The 16,429-nt window shown below is 33.7% G+C and overlaps 3 protein-coding genes across 3 annotated transcripts; all 3 read left to right on the forward strand.

Moving 5' to 3' along the window:
* The first annotated feature begins 1,587 nt into the window (after positions 1-1,587).
* LOC124530632 (cuticle protein 7-like) lies at positions 1,588-2,810 on the forward strand. Its single transcript, XM_047104869.1, has 4 exons — positions 1,588-1,613; positions 1,833-2,024; positions 2,311-2,477; positions 2,689-2,810. The coding sequence occupies exons 1-4, from the start codon at positions 1,602-1,604 to the stop codon at positions 2,756-2,758; spliced, it is 441 nt and encodes a 146-aa protein (XP_046960825.1). The 5' UTR covers positions 1,588-1,601; the 3' UTR covers positions 2,759-2,810.
* Positions 2,811-6,108: 3,298 nt separating this feature from the next.
* On the forward strand, positions 6,109-7,789 carry LOC124530452. Its single transcript, XM_047104625.1, has 4 exons — positions 6,109-6,468; positions 6,554-7,099; positions 7,166-7,341; positions 7,720-7,789. The coding sequence occupies exons 1-4, from the start codon at positions 6,349-6,351 to the stop codon at positions 7,787-7,789; spliced, it is 912 nt and encodes a 303-aa protein (XP_046960581.1). The 5' UTR covers positions 6,109-6,348.
* A 7,493-nt stretch (positions 7,790-15,282) lies between these two features.
* Positions 15,283-16,429, forward strand: LOC124530620 (cuticle protein 7-like). Its single transcript, XM_047104856.1, has 4 exons — positions 15,283-15,430; positions 15,552-15,791; positions 15,899-16,065; positions 16,148-16,429. The coding sequence occupies exons 1-4, from the start codon at positions 15,419-15,421 to the stop codon at positions 16,299-16,301; spliced, it is 573 nt and encodes a 190-aa protein (XP_046960812.1). The 5' UTR covers positions 15,283-15,418; the 3' UTR covers positions 16,302-16,429.

Genomic DNA, 16,429 nt, shown 5'->3' on the forward strand with positions numbered 1-16,429 from the left:
CTTTCTACAAAGAAAATGAAAAAACGTTACCGCTGCCACTCACTCCCCAAAGTAGAAATTTCAAAAATTCCTTTATTAATGAGCGTTTACGTTGTGAAAAGAGTAACTTTGCCCAATTTTCAACCGACTTCAAAAAGGAGGAGGTTCTACATTATATAATCGTAAATCGACTTTTAAGTAGTCTAATATTTTTCATTTCATTTTACCTAGGAGGACTCTAAAAAATATGTTAAATATGCAATTATTTTATTTACTTTTTAGTGCATTTTTATTTGTTTTAAATAGTGTTTTGTTTGAAGTCGGTTTTTCTTTTTGTTAAAATTTTATTTATATGTCAATCGGACCTAGATTCGGACTTATCATGACAATCATTCAGTCATATGTATTGATTATATTATAAAAAATTACGATATTATAGCACGGTACGAAGTCGAGCAGGCTAGTAGAAAAAAGCTAGTAATTTTTAACAATAAAAAATCATGAATGAATTCTAGTTATGTTTTTGCAATAAAGTTGGTCATGAGAATTGAGTTTCAAGGTTCTGTAGTCATTTCTTAATTTCCTCCGGATGATGAATGTAAAGTAAATGATTAGTCATTCACTTTATTTAGAAAAAAATAATTATTTCCTTTTTTTTCTTAATTTTTACTTAGTGATTGAGTTTCTTTTCGGTTATTTTTGCTGAATCTATATAAACCGGTTGTAGCTTAAAATATAATTAATCTTCAGAAGTGAAAAAAAAAAATGTTTACTTGCGTTAAATTAATTTTAATGTAACAAAAGTATAACAATCAAACCTTATATTTGAGTGTACGACAGCAAATATAACTTTCTAAATGCGCAACGTTTTCTATCATTGTCAAGTTCAAGACAAAAAAAAAACAACTTCGTTACCAATATGAGGTCGTACTTGTTATTGGTATTCTTTTATACAAATAATGGCCCATAATGTAATTTAACACATTAAAAACATTACGAAAAAGAAATGTTAAAAAAAAATATAAATAACATTTATGTTAAGGAATTACTGACACAATAAAAGACATTATTTTTAAGGTTTTCTTTTTTTTGGATTTCTGTGTATTGGGACATGTCTGCACAGCACAATTCAATTAATAAAAACTAGTGAACCGCCCCGGCTGCGCACGGGTGCAATACTGATACTAAATAACCAAGAGAATTTTTTTACGACATCACATTTGAAACTTGTAAAATTATCAGTGTTATACTATGTAAGAAAAATATTGCAGAACAGATCATCAGCCACCTGATTACACTAAAATATGAAATCCTTTTTAATGACTAAAAAAACTTAATGCTACTTTTAATTGACCAAAATGGTAAAAGCTATTATGGCGTTCGGTACGTGATCGAAACAATTCTATAGCACATTAGAATCATATTATGAATATGTTTAATGTAGCATGTAATTGTTATTCTGTAATTAGTTTTATATGACCTTTATTTTTATTGCCTTTGTTAAACGCGCAAGGTGTGCTTGAAATAATGTCACCCCACTTGGCTCTTTTAGATATAGAGTATAAAAACTCACGTCCAAAAATTATTGATATCAATCATTGAAAGATATTGAATATAGAAAAATGTTCTCCAAAGTAAGTAATAAAGTGATTAAATTCATTAAAATTATTTAAAAAATGCAATACATAAAATATAACAGCGTAACATTTAAGTTGGAAAGTCATTCTAGTGTTTTTAAGTTCTCTCAAAATACATCTGTTTTCGAGATTGTTCATAGTCATTTATTCTGATTTGATTAGAGCATAATAATATTATGATTTCAATAGAAAATATTTATTCAATTTATTTTTTAGATCGTTGCTTTTGGCGCCCTATTGGCTGCGGCCAATGCTGGTCTTTATGGACATGCCGTGTCTTCTCAAAGTATTATCCGACATGATGGAGGACACTACGCTGCCCCTCTGGCATACGCCCCTGTGGTCTATGCCCCTGTCTCTCAATATGGACACTACGACGGCGCCCACTACGATGGACATGATACTTACGTAAGTTTATTTAGTGCTTTCCACTTCACACATCGATTTGACATATCATCCATGTTTCAAAACATTTAAGAAATTTCGAACAAGAATCTATGCCAATAATGCCAAGTACTTATGTAAAAATCAATTTTATAATGTCATGCCGTATTTATATAGACATACGTCTTACTCAATTAAATATAGCTTAACTTCAAAAAGGCATCAATTTTGAGCAATAGTTGAAAAATTCTTTAAATTAGGCTATACCCTTGATTCTATATTATTCTAGCTATATATATGTCTTTTCCAGGCTCACCCCAAATACGACTTCGCGTACTCAGTAGCCGACCCGCACACCGGCGACCACAAGTCCCAGCACGAGAGCCGCGACGGCGACGCCGTGCACGGATACTACTCCCTGGTGCAGCCCGACGGCTCCGTCCGCAAGGTCGAATACACCGCTGACGCTCACAATGGGTATGTACAAAGGAAGCTACCTCCGATTCGGAAAGTAGATTCTACCGGGAAGAAACAGCAAGAAACTTAGTAGTTACTCTTTTTATACAAAAATCATCAATCAAAATATTAGTCGGATATTCAAGAAAAAATATAACCTTTTTAATTCTAAAATATGTTATTACATGCTTTACAATTATCGTAGTACTTATAACAATGTAATCTTTTTCAGTTTCAACGCTGTAGTGCACAACTCTGCCCCATCGATTCATCCTCAGCCCGCTTACCATCATTACTACTAAGCAAACTCGTCAAATATTAATAACATTATAAAAACAATTCTCTTACTTATAAACGTTGAATAGTTATTACATACTTTGTCTTCTTCTTTCAAATTTCGAATTACAGATGCCAAAAAGAGAGCAATCGCTATCTTACCCCCTATAAAGCGTTTTTTAGTTTACCGATGTATATTTATTATTTATTAAATAAATTTACGAAATAAAAAAGGTATTTTTATTTTCTATTTTATTACATCATAATTATAAGCATTTATTTAATTATTGCTTTCAGCATTCAAAGTAATGACTCTACAAATCATGCTTATACTTAATAAACTAGCCGACTTGTGACCGAAAGATACAATCAGCCCAGCAATAAATATTCTCTATTTATATATTTTGTTATCCATATGACAGATTTATAACAACATTTTCTTAATTTAGAGTTAAGAGACTTTTTATTTCGTATTAATCACACTCAGACATTTTAAGATATTTATATTTTGAGATTATTAAAAAATTTAGTGTATTATAAAATAGTCTATTTTTAACACGACTGTATGAAGATCAAAACGTTAAGCATGTCGAGTTTCTAGGTACAAATCAGTGATGTTTTGTAAAGTTAATATCTGATTAATATAAAAACTAAGTATTGCACGTGGTTCCGCTTGCATGTTAGGGTATAGTTGTTAGGTGTTCAGCATAGAAGAAGAGTCGAGATGGCCCAGTGGTTAGAACGCTTGCAACTTAACCGATGATTGCGGGTTCGAACCCAGGCAAGCACCGCTGATTCATGTGCTTAATTTGTGTTTATAATTCATCTCGTGCTCAGCGGTGAAGGAAACCATCGTGAGGAAACCTGCATGTGGCAAATTTCATAGAAATTCTGCCACATGTGTATTCCACCAACCCGCATTGGAACAGCGTGGTGGAATATGTTCCAAGCATTCTCCTCAAAGGGAGAGGAGGCCTCTAGCCCAGCAGTGGCAATTTATAGGCTGTTGTTGTTGTTCAGCATAGAAATAATTCTGTCCTTCCTTAGAAATATCTCTTTCTTCTTATAAATTTGGTTTAGATATTCAGCCATGAAACATCAACAGGTAGACAAACACTTACTTTCGCACTCATAATAAATATATATAAACAATTTTTATTTATTTATTTTTACTCATATAATATTACATTTTTAAATATAAAATACAAACATATGTATAAAATATATTTAAAAATATAAAATACAGAGGCCAACCAGTGGCGGGAACATGGTCTAAGCCACCGGTGGTCAGGGCTCCAAAGAGAGGAACTTCCTCACAATACGCGCCGTGCCGAGGAGTACTGCCTTCTGCATCAGGCCCTTGACCCAGCTGCCTAACGAGAGCCTCTTAAGATGTTGGTCGAGGCTCTTGGCCATTAGGCCATTCGCTGAAACAACTATCGGCACAATAACTGCTGTATCCACATCCCACATGTCGACAACCTCGTGAGCTAAGTCAAGATATTTTATTTGTTTATCCTTCTCAGCTTTCACGAGATTCTCGTCATGAGGGATGGTGATGTCAACAATTATCGTGCGGCGCTCTGACCAATATATAAACAATTAATTATTAAATACACGTACATGCGATAATTTAACTCCAATTAAATACTTTACAATAAAACCTTATCAGTTTAAATTTATTACCTTAGATATTTTGATAAGAATTTAAGAATATATTAATTGGCAGAGAAAAAATTATACATAATGTATATGTCTCGACAAACTGTTAACTCATGAGCATTACAAAGGCAATTTTGTACGTATATCATATAGTCGTGATAGTTTTCACGCAATTCCGTCACGAACGGTTATAAAATTAGGGCCGAGGTGACCTTTCGTACGCCTTGTTAATCAGTTCCAATAAATCTTTAGCAATCAACGCATTTTATTCGTGAAAATTATAATGAACTATATCTACATCCGTATGGAATTTCCTATCATAACAATATCCTATTTAAATCCTTATGATATACAATTTATACATTTTTCAAGAGCATATTCTAATTCTCTAATTATTAACGGTTTTACTAATGACAATATACTGCGATATTTTGTTAAAAATGCATATATGTCGCCTTTTAAAATATGATTCATAATCGTTTAATTAATGGAAACAGTCTAATTATTTTTATTTCCAGTATTACTTTGAAAACAGACACTTTGTTTGTTTAAAAGGTATATCTGATGCAATTATTTAAACGAAAATGTATTCATTAAGTTACTTGTAGTAAAACAAAACTGAAACACGATACGATATCTGACTACAGCCAATCTTTGAATCCGAAATTAAACCCGAGACTTTGCTTTCTGTTATTTATTTATTAAAATAAAACAATTTCATTATCCTTTATTTAAATCGCACAGGCATTACGTATTTTTATTTTATTTTTTATTACCTTCTGACGAAATACTTACCAGATAAAGTGCCTAAAACAGCCGAGTTGAATATTTAATTTAACACAATGTTTAATTTTAATTGTATACGTCAGTTATCAGATCAATAAAGTAAGGCAAGCTTTAGCTTACATACAAATAAATTTTAGTGCTTTTTTATATTTTTATCAAAAAAGGTAAAAACTACTATAATAAATATATTTTATAATCAGAAAAACATTGATTATTAAAATTATAATGAAATCACATTTATAATTTTTAAGCATTTCACTTTAGTAGTAAATGTAAACCAACCTGATATTTTATATTCTTACTTTAGTAAATAACGCAAACAAGTAGTTCGTTCAATATGTATGTAGGTAAATAGCCAAAGTGTACTTGACCAAGAGATAATTAACTAAGATAATAATTAACAAGAGTTTATGTTCCATTACGAAAAATGTCCGTAACTAAGATCAGATGATTAAAATGCAAATAGGATCAATACAGATGTATTTCTTAATATTCTCATAATATAAAATACATAGACATTAATATGATTTACACCTTTTGGTACTGAAAAATAATAAAGCTTTCTATCAGTGAAAAACAGTGCAAATAAATTTCCTCTTCAAAATATCAGTATATATTTTGAAGTTGAATTAAAATATTCCAGATATATAAGAGTTTTAGATTACAGTTCCTTGTATATGTTGCAAATTTCAGCAACAAATCTAGAGATTAAGGCGTCAAAGATAAATTAAATAAAAAATAATTTAACACAATTATTTATTTCTCTTCCGTTATGCATTTCTTTGATTAAGTATCTAACGTTCTAATAAATGAATACAGATTCTTAACAAAAGAATTTAAAGTACATACTTGATTAGACAATTAAAAATAATGGTAAGTGTTACCGTACATAAGTGGCGTTTGTCACATATCTCACACAATAGTCGCTTTTCAGGTATGAGGCAGACATAAAGCCATTTCATGTTATGAAATTCCTGAGATGTGTGAACCCCGTTACAATAAAAATCCGTTCCTCATTCCTAAAACTGCTTTAAACGAAATAATAGCTGTTCAAGTTTTGACCCAGTGTAATGAGATGCAGTCACAGTTCACATAGTATTATTGTTAAGTAACAATTCTTTAGATACTCGTGGGTAGATGAAGACAAAGCGCGATGACCTTGTCTTAGATGTACCACGAACTGATTTCGGCGCCCCACCGGAGAAACAATAAGATTTCTTATAAAACCACGGATACTCATCACACATATGTCAGTCACGAATCAGAATCCCAAAAAATGTTTTCTAAGGTAAGCAAATTGACGAACTCTTAATCACTAAAGTTCTAAAATAATTGTATATTATAAATTTCTTCATACGAAATATTTCTTTCAGATATTCATCTTGGGTGCTGTATTGGCAGTAGTTCAATGTGGTCAGTTAGGTCACGGTGGCTACTCTCAGCAATTCAACGGAATAAATTATGGTGCACCTTATGGCGCAGCGTCTCATTATAATCCAGCTGCCTTAGGTCATGCAGCTTATAATAATGGTCTAGGATATGGTGGGGCTTTAAGCCCTCTTATCCATCAATCATCCCTCGCTCATGCTGAACCACTTGGTCATGCTACTTCCTTCGCCCATTCTGCGTCTTTATCTCATGCCGCGCCTTTGATTCATGCTAGTCCCCTATCTCATCAGGCCTCTTTAGCTAATGAACTTGCAGCTCCATTGGCCAACCCCTCAGGCCTAACTTATGCTTCACCACTGGTACATGCTGCACCTCTGGCACATTCTGCACCTCTATCTCATGCCACTGCCATTTCCCATGCTGCTCCCTTTGCTCATGCAACATCTCATGCCAATGTGGTTTCCTTATCCCACGCATCTCGCAGTCACGTCGGAAACTACGGTGGATACTATTCCAACCAAGCCTATAACGTAAGTATTTTGTGAAAAAAAAAATTAAATATTTGCTTTAATAAAAATTGATGTAATTACTATTTTATTTTACAGTCTCACCCAAAGTATCAGTACTCGTACTCCGTCGAGGACCCGCATACTGGTGACCACAAGGCCCAACACGAGACCCGCGACGGCGATGTTGTGAAGGGTGGATATTCGTTGTTGCAGCCTGATGGCTCTTTCAGGAAGGTGTCTTACTCTGCTGATGACCACCATGGGTAATTTGCTTATAAATACAACATAACGTAATAAGTAACAAGCGTGACATCTCAGCTTTCCTTAAATTGCGTAAAAATGCGTAAAACCAATCCGTAAAACCAATCCGTTCATATGACTTGCTATTTGACATTGCTTTCTCGGAAAGCTCACATACACGTAATAGATGTGTAATATGACGACGTATACATAAAATCACATGGCAGTCAAACCGGTACTCTCGCGTTCCGGTATCATATAAGTAATGACCTCAATCGACCTCTGAGCTTAATTCAAGAGTATCTCGACAAACAGGTGTCAGTTGTGAGCCAGTTGTAGAACGGGTTTCGATATCTCGATGATTCACTTAATATAAACATAAACAATGTGTTTACTTTCAGTTTCAACGCAGTTGTACAAAACTCCGGGCCGAGCCATCACGTCTACTCCGCTCAGTACCACCATTATTGAAGAAAAGAAAACTAAAAACCTGGAAAATGTACAAAACTTATTGTAATATTTTATAATGTAGTAGTTCATTTTAAAATAAGTGTCCTATACATTTTAAATTAAAAATATGATTGAATAGCATGTTTCATTAAAAGACAAAACCAAAACTTCAGCTGTAGAACTAATACAAATATTACACTATCAATTCCTTAACGTACTTTCTTATTTATTTATGATCCATCACAAGAGTGACGAATTAAGTTTATATATAAATTTAATACCAACCACATGTATTTTTAGTGAAACATATAAATTTGAATTAAAAGTAAACAGAATATTGTAAGATAAAACTAAAATCGGAGAATATTTTAAAGAAAGGGAAGCAGGCTTGGCGAGCTGACTTAGTTGCTCATATCTGCCTTCCAAGTAGTTATACTCTATGGGAATTGCGGGCAGCTTGCAATTGTTATGTGCTATTCCAGACTATAATCCATTCCGTATCAAATTTCATTGTATTCCACCAATATTTCCCATTTTTTAAATTGTTTGATAAGTCAATTAGAATAATCAAATTAGAGACCTGAGATGGCCCAGTAGTTACAACGCGTGCATGTTAAATTGCGGGTTCAAACCCAGGCAAGCAACGCTGAATATTCATGTGCCTAATTTCAATTATAATTCGTCTCATGCTCGGCTGTGAAGGCAAAAATCGTGAGGAAGCCTGCATGTGTCTAATTTCATAGAAATTCTACCACATGTGTATTCCACCAACCCGCATTAGAACAGCCTGGTGGAATATATTACAAACCTTCTCCTCGAAGGGAGAGGAGGTTGTTTAGCTCAGCAGTGGGAAATTTACAGGTCTTGATGTCATTGTTGTAAGTCAATTATATGAATACAACATTTTGACAAACTAACACAGAACATACACAGTTTGTCATTCAATAAACAAATCTAATCAATTCAAACACATGAAAAAATCTGATAATACAATGTCTATATCAATCTAAATATTAAGAAACAATTATTAACTATGATTAAAAATAACAAGTCTAAAACTATTTAGTGTTACGAAACGCAATCTAATTGATAATCTTAAACATGAACTGTCGAAAGCACTTCAAAAGTCGCCTGTACGAGTATTTACATCGGAAACTATATTGCACACAACTTGATTTGAGTTACACTTTATCATATTATATTATAATGTATTCACAATTTTACAGCTAAGCTATTATCAAATCTCATTGAATATAAAAATCTAAGATTTAATAAACTCTTAACTAAAGAAATAACCTTTACATTTTACACTATTTATAAAGGTATTTAATTAAAACTTTATTTTAATCAAAGTGAAATGGAAAACCGGTAATGGCTAAGGTCTCCTTTAGATGAAGTTCTGAAGAGTTAAGTATTCCACTAAACTGCTCTCACACTGGTTATTAGGCAATTCTAAGTGATGTCCACCTGACAAACGCAGTTTTCCTTAGGATGTTTCCTTTAACACCAGGCACGATATAAATTATAAACAAAAAATGAAAATATGACAATTCATTTGTAAATTGAGATACAACCATCAATCATCAATTTGGAATTAAGTATTTTGACCAATATATTAGTTCAACTCATTCCAAATTTTATCATAATAATTTGAATTTAGAATTTGAAGCCAATTTAAAAATCGAACTCCAACTAGTTGGTATTATATAACGTCGATTTTATACCTTGCCCAATAATATCAATCTATAAGTATAAGACGTGACAAACCTCTAAATTTATCTCTTTCCTTCAATCAGTGTTTATGTCAACCTGACTTAAGGAAACTAACTAAGCATTAACAATAAGTCTATTCAAAGACACTATCTAACTCGGCCAAGTTAAATAAACAAATAAAACTGAGCGTAGACTTTGCACAATTAATTTACATTCGTAACTAATGTCGAATCGACAAATAAATCAGGGACTAGAAATTGCGTGTTATAATTTCTCTGCTACTATTTACGCCCATGCCCTGTAAAGCGACCAGTTTCGCCAACTTAAGACTGTGTCATAATCGTTAAATAACTATGTACTGCTCTAAATCCACTAGCCTACTATTAACTACACCATCGAATCTTATATGTTGTCATAGTTTCTGTTTTTTTTAATAAAACAACACAATATGAATATCATTATTTGTTAGTAAGATTCTATGTAAGCTCGTCTTGTTAGAAATTACCATTTTATTACATACTCTACTGTGAAAAATCAAAGAATATAACACGAGCGTCCCTAAAGCTTATGATGCATTAATAAGTGTCTTAATAGTGGTGACCACTTATTTATTACCACCACTATTTGGCTATGAAGGATAATATCGTAAGGTAAACAGTACGGAGACCCACGTTCCTGTTTCTTTTTCTCTCTCTGAGGAAGACTACAGCAATCAAAGCATGGCGCTTCTGTACCAGCTTGAAAGCAAAATGAGGGGAGGAAGCAAAAGCAAGAACATTCTTCAAAGCGAGCTTCGGTTGAAGTTGTGCATAGAAAGGTTCAAAGATGAGTATACTAAAATGAAATTGCTCTCTCTCCAATCCGGTTTGAAGACCGGACTGTACCAGTTAGGACCGAGTCATACAGATGCCGTAAACTATTTTGTAAACATTGTCAGGAAAATAATACAAAGGCAGTTATTTAATTTGATACAAGATAATTTGAATAGTATGGACGCTAATTCGACATAGAAAAAACCTTGGTATTGTTAAGCTACTCGCTCGAAACAAAAACGAATGATTGATATCAACCTCTCATGGTCAAAGTAATCGGTGATCGCCCTATGAACCACAGACTATACTTATCCTTTCAATCGAATTGGTCGACTTCACGGAAAGCCTTGTCACTTTTTAGTAAAGCTACGTTTACATACAATCCGACCGATTTATATAGAACAACTCCCATGCTTTTTTGTCGTTACAAACAAATGAATTTGAAAAATGTATTTAGTATAAAGTACTAGTACATTCTAATCTTTTATTAATTATTTTAGACCTTGCATATGTCTCGTACATGCATATATTCATCTATCTGAATGTATAGTAAATAGTACAACAGTACTATTGGTGTACCCGAAATGGTGTATTTTTTTAATGGTATAGGTTGGCGGACGAGCATATGGGCCACCTGATGGTAAGTGGTCAGCATCACCCATAGACAATGACGCTGTAAGAAATATTAACTACATATTATATTATGGGCAATGTGCCACCAAACTTGGGAACGAAGATGTTATGCCCCTTGTGCCTGTAGTTACACTGGCTCACTCACCCTTTAAACCGGAACACAACAATACTGAGTACTGTTATTTGGCGGTAGAATAACTGATGAGTGGGTGGCACTTCCCTAGACGGGCTTGCACAAAGCCCTACCACCAAGTATTTTAAAACTCATAATTAACTATGATAAATGTGCTTATATGCATTTATTTTGTCCAGAAAAATCAAACTAATCTCAAGACTTCTTTACTACATACTTAAAATAATAGTGCCTATAGAGTTAACATGCATGTACACGCACGCAGTTTCTCGAGAACAATATTGAATGCCAGATAAGACATGTATCGTGTGTGTGAGTGTGTCGTATGGATAAAATGTTAAACAACGAACATACGGTTACCGTTTCCGTGTCGGTATCGAATCACGTTTATAATGAACTACCGGACTTAGAATGCAGACAAGGATTTTTTGAGACAAATCAATGTGAAAAATCTATAACAATTAGTTCATTTTCAAGGTCACAGTAAGATCCGTAATGTATTGTTAAGACTAGTAAAAACGGCGAAGTAACAGCAAGTTAATGATCGACAAGTAGACAAAAGCATTTTTACTATTGAATAGAAGATTTGGAGAACACCAGGCTGTTATTTTGTATTTTGTCATATATATTGGACAAATGACAATAATAATAAAAAATGTTCACAATATCTTACATCAACGATGAGTCGCCAATTCATCGCCAATGCATATCCAATGCGTCGCCAACCTTTAGGAGCTAGATGATAAATCCCTTATCTAATAATTCATTTTGCGGTAGATTTTTCTATAATCGGTGCAAATTGAAATGAAAATTCAGTGATTCTTGTCCGGTGCTTCAATTAATATTTACATGTTCATATCAGTATATAAACTATCTTTAGTACTCTTATTGATTGAAATACTAATCAGGGGTATTCGTGTATAATTTGAGAAGATGCAAGGCTGGTTCGTTTTTTGCCCAGAGGATCGGAATTGCGATTCAACGGGGAAATGCTGCTAGCATTCTTGCCACCATTCCATGCGGTCAAGATTTATACAGTAACTAGTTTTAGTTCATATTTGTATATATATTTAAGCATTTAATGTTGTTAATTCTTTCGTGATTAAATAGAAGATGCATTTTCATTGTAAACATTCCAAACACACGTATAGCATTGCCAATGCATGTCTCGACGTAGTTGTTGATGTACTTATAATGATTGTAAGCTCAATGATTAGATACGAATTGCTCTTGCTGAATACATATTTTTATTGTTCGGTAATACCACAACAATAAAATATTTAAAGGTACATATATAATATCTACGACGACGACCTCCGTGGTCGAGTGGCGTGTACCCCCGGTTTTCATGGGTACGCCACTCCGAGGTCCCGGGTTCGGTTCCCGGCCGACTCAATGTAGATTATCATTACTTTTCTATGTTGTCTTGGGTCTGGGTGTTTGTGGTACCGTCGTTACTTCTGATTTTCCATAACACAAGTGCTTCAGCTACTTACATTGGGATCAGAGTAATGTATGTGATGTTGTCTATATTTATTTAATATCGTAGATGAATACTGTACAAACAAAAATTAATCAATTAATTCAATTCTATTTAAGAATAATTAACAGTTTTAAGTAAATACATTTCTTGCTTTTGTTTATAAACTTATCTTGCCCAAAATCGGTGTAACCGTTCCTCGTATCTTATTGCAGCTATCAAGTTAGCAAAGAAACAATTTAAAAGACCAGTCTACGCAGCGTGATACTTATTTAAGTATGACCCAATAAACAATGTACCTTCATTCAATCATTAAATTGCTTCATTATACTCATGATATCGATTCCTGATCATATTACGAGTATTCGTTTGGAAATCGAATACACAATATTGGTTTAGTTATTATAGTTCTCGACCGCTGTGTGGTCGATGACATGGGGATCTGATCCTTTTGATATTAATATTGCGCAATCACTTGCATTGCTTGCTGCCACTAAGTACTCTTTGGTCGTAAGTTGTCAATAATTGTATTCTAAAAATATAACTATTTAAAAATATATGCAAATTCCAGAATCATTTAAAATTATTTTTAACAAATCATCACTACATAGAAATCGAGTTGATTTATCGGAAACATTTCGATTTTCCATTCTGTGATCATCCAATTGCTGTTCGCTTATATCATAACCGATTTAAATAAGTAGATTTAGTTTATTTTTAGTCAAAAGTAGTAGTTGAAATTAGATCAGAATACTTGTCCCCTATTACGTAACATAAGCGACAACTTTTTCATTTGATCCTGTTTACATACAATAAGGTAAACCTAACCAAATATTATGATAACGATAGCGATACATTTTTTGTTTACATTTATAACTTGAGTAAACTTGCTATTCATATGAATCCGCTTCTTCTAGTAAAAACTCCTATCGGAATTTATATAAATAACCTTGATCTCATGTCTAACCATTAGTAAAGCTTACGACTCTATGTCTATTTACGGTCAGGCCTTCGTTTGCCTTTCATCTTGACTTGTATAATTAGTTAGTCGAAACTGAAATTAATACCTTTACTTGACAAAATAGAGGTATTCTTTTGTATTTAGAGAAGAAAATTAAACGAAAAAGGGTAAACTACTTTCGTATGTTTCATTGAAAAACCTTTTGTTAAAAATCCTTATATTTTAAACTGAGGTAACGATAGAATGTCCCTTGTGCTTGTAATTAAACTCGCTTGGTCAATCTTCAAACGGGAGTTATTAACTCTTCGACCTAGGACCAATAAATCATTGATTACAAGAGACTCTTGTGATTACTGTTATTAATACGTTAGAATATTTAATATTAATTATAGTAATATTATTTTAAATTAATTTATTTATTTTATTTTGTTTCTATTTATTTTATTAATTTGAAATCTACGTGTTAAGTTGATATATATTTATGAGCAGTTAAACACTTAACGAGTCATAATACTTGAGGCGTAACTTAAAATGCCTTTTATCAAGACATTGAAGCAATAATGTTTTGATAATGATATGTAATTATATATATGATGATGTGTGCAACACTAATATATTTGAGCATTTGGACACATATATCCATCAATATCTTTCAAATATTACAACTATTTTACTTCAAAGTAATAGTCTATAAATGTCCTACTTCGGGGAAAAGGCTAGGAGCTTATTCGGTTATATCGCTGTAGTATATGTTGGTGTATATACTATATGGCATATTAGCATTTCATCACGATTTTATATTTCATCGTCGAGCGCAAAATGAATTACAAAAAATAAACACATTAAAATTCAGTAGTTGCCCGGATATTAATAAGCGATTTTAGATTAATTTACATTTTTTTTCTATGCACTGAGCTATGTCAGATTATTATTATAAATGTATTAACATTAATTTTACACGCTAGTAATAACCAACACAGACAGTATATAATTTAATGTAGGCAGTTAATCAACCTACCTCTAATTATCGCGTTGATTTAAAACTCTCTTAATATGTTATGTAATTTATATGACTATACAATTATGTGGTGTCATCGAGGTAATTCGATGACTGAATTTAATAACAGCTATATTTTTAGAGAGACATATATCTCATCATTTTATTTTTAGCTTTATGGAACTGTTAGTTTTCTCGCACGTTTACTAAAACGGCGAAAGATTACGACGTAGGTTTTAGCTGTAAAAATTCTGGGGTAACCAACATAAAAAAGAGAGTCGATTAGAGAACTTCCCCTTTTTTTGAAGTTAAAATTAAAATACATCCTTCCTTTGGGTTTAAGGTAGCTTCATACTATATATAAACAACAGAGAGAGACAAACATAGTTATATATTAGTATAACTCATTTTATTTATGTCTTAATGTACATACCTACATACACACTACCGTGTCCTACATACGATTTAAGTGTTCTACACATGAAAAACAACCAACCAAACAAAACCTTCCTTTATTTAACATAACTTATTTTTAAAAGGTCGAATATAATGTGTTCTGTTCATAAATGCAAAGGTAAATCACATTTCGTATTTTAAAATAGTATGGTAATTTGAAGTAAAATCATTTTTCGTATACTATAACGGCTAATATAGAGCTTCAATGCCGTTATTACTACAGTACATTACAATTAATTAGTAAATAACGCAATCTCGGTAAAGATAGCGGAGCCGCTGCAGGGCGCGATAGTGAGGGGGTTAGATCGACGAAGGCAACAACGACCTCGCCGTGTCAAAGTTACGGAACTGAAACGACCGCAAGCCCCACCACCGAAGGACCATGTCTCCGTTTTCGTTTTCATATAAAAGTCCCGCCCGGCCCGATAATGGTATCAGTCACCTGCTCTGATTATCAACAGCAATATGTTCTCCAAAGTAAGTTGAACTTTGAGCTTTTGACACTGTATTATTTATTTTATTTAAATAAATAAACTGGGCAATATTTACCGACTAATTTATATTTATAATTAAAGTGCTAATCAACTATTTCTTTTAGATCGTTGCTCTCAGCGCTGTGTTGGCCGCTGCCAACGCCGGCATCCTTCCTCTTCACCACGCTGCGGCTATTTCATCCCAAAGCATCATCCGGCATGACGCCCCCGTGCACTACGCACACGCCGCACCTCTGATCCACTCGGCACCATTGGTCCACTCTGCTCCCCTTGTCCACTCCGCCCCTATTGTCCATGCCGCTCCCGTCGTCCACGCTGCTCCCATCGCCATTTCTCATGAATACGTAAGTATACCAATCATTTATACACTAGTTTCTATACTTTATCATTACAATATTATTATTGTACATTCAGAAGACCGTGTATTTAACTCAACAATGTTTCTTTTTAGTCTCACCCCAAATACGACTTCTCTTACTCCGTCGCTGACCCCCACACCGGTGACCACAAGTCCCAACACGAGAGCCGCGACGGTGGTTCCGTGCACGGAAGCTACTCTCTCGTCGAGCCTGACGGTTCCGTCCGCAAAGTAGAATACACCGCTGATGACCACCACGGGTAAGCACTATAACATTCAACGAGTTTTATTCGAAATGTCTTAAAAAGTGTTCAATTGCTAATCATATAATTCATTTCACAGTTTCAACGCTGTTGTCCACAAGACCGCCGGCCACCACCCCGCCCCCGTCGTCCATGCTCCCGTGGTCCACTCTGCCCCCCTTGTTCACGCCGCGCCCATCGCCCACATCGCCTACGCTCCACTAGCGCATGGTCATCATGGTCTCCACTACTAAACGCCTCAACTTAGCATACTGATATGATCGTGATGGATGACTGGTGATTGTGATATTTATGTGTGTTTATAATACTATTTGATATGAATTTAATACTCACTTGTAAATAAATATTTTCTGCTGATCAA

The sequence above is a fragment of the Vanessa cardui genome, chromosome 6, assembly GCF_905220365.1.
Source record: "Vanessa cardui chromosome 6, ilVanCard2.1, whole genome shotgun sequence".
Taxonomy (NCBI): domain Eukaryota; kingdom Metazoa; phylum Arthropoda; class Insecta; order Lepidoptera; family Nymphalidae; genus Vanessa; species Vanessa cardui.

What these genes read in the sequence shown, in the direction of transcription:
- LOC124530452 (XM_047104625.1), top strand. Translation starts at nt 6,349, where the DNA reads ATGTACCACGAACTGATTTCGGCGCCCCACCGGAGAAACAATAAGATT. An exon ending in ATTCCAACCAAGCCTATAAC is followed by an intron (nt 7,100 to 7,165) that starts GTAAGTATTTTG and finishes AATTACTATTTT; the next exon opens with ATTTTACAGTCTCACCCAAA. An exon ending in TCTGCTGATGACCACCATGG is followed by an intron (nt 7,342 to 7,719) that starts GTAATTTGCTTA and finishes GTTTACTTTCAG; the next exon opens with TTTCAACGCAGTTGTACAAA.
- LOC124530620 (XM_047104856.1), top strand. An exon ending in TCGCCATTTCTCATGAATAC is followed by an intron (nt 15,792 to 15,898) that starts GTAAGTATACCA and finishes GTTTCTTTTTAG; the next exon opens with TCTCACCCCAAATACGACTT. An exon ending in ACCGCTGATGACCACCACGG is followed by an intron (nt 16,066 to 16,147) that starts GTAAGCACTATA and finishes TTCATTTCACAG; the next exon opens with TTTCAACGCTGTTGTCCACA.
- LOC124530632 (XM_047104869.1), top strand. An exon ending in ACGATGGACATGATACTTAC is followed by an intron (nt 2,025 to 2,310) that starts GTAAGTTTATTT and finishes TGTCTTTTCCAG; the next exon opens with GCTCACCCCAAATACGACTT. An exon ending in ACCGCTGACGCTCACAATGG is followed by an intron (nt 2,478 to 2,688) that starts GTATGTACAAAG and finishes AATCTTTTTCAG; the next exon opens with TTTCAACGCTGTAGTGCACA.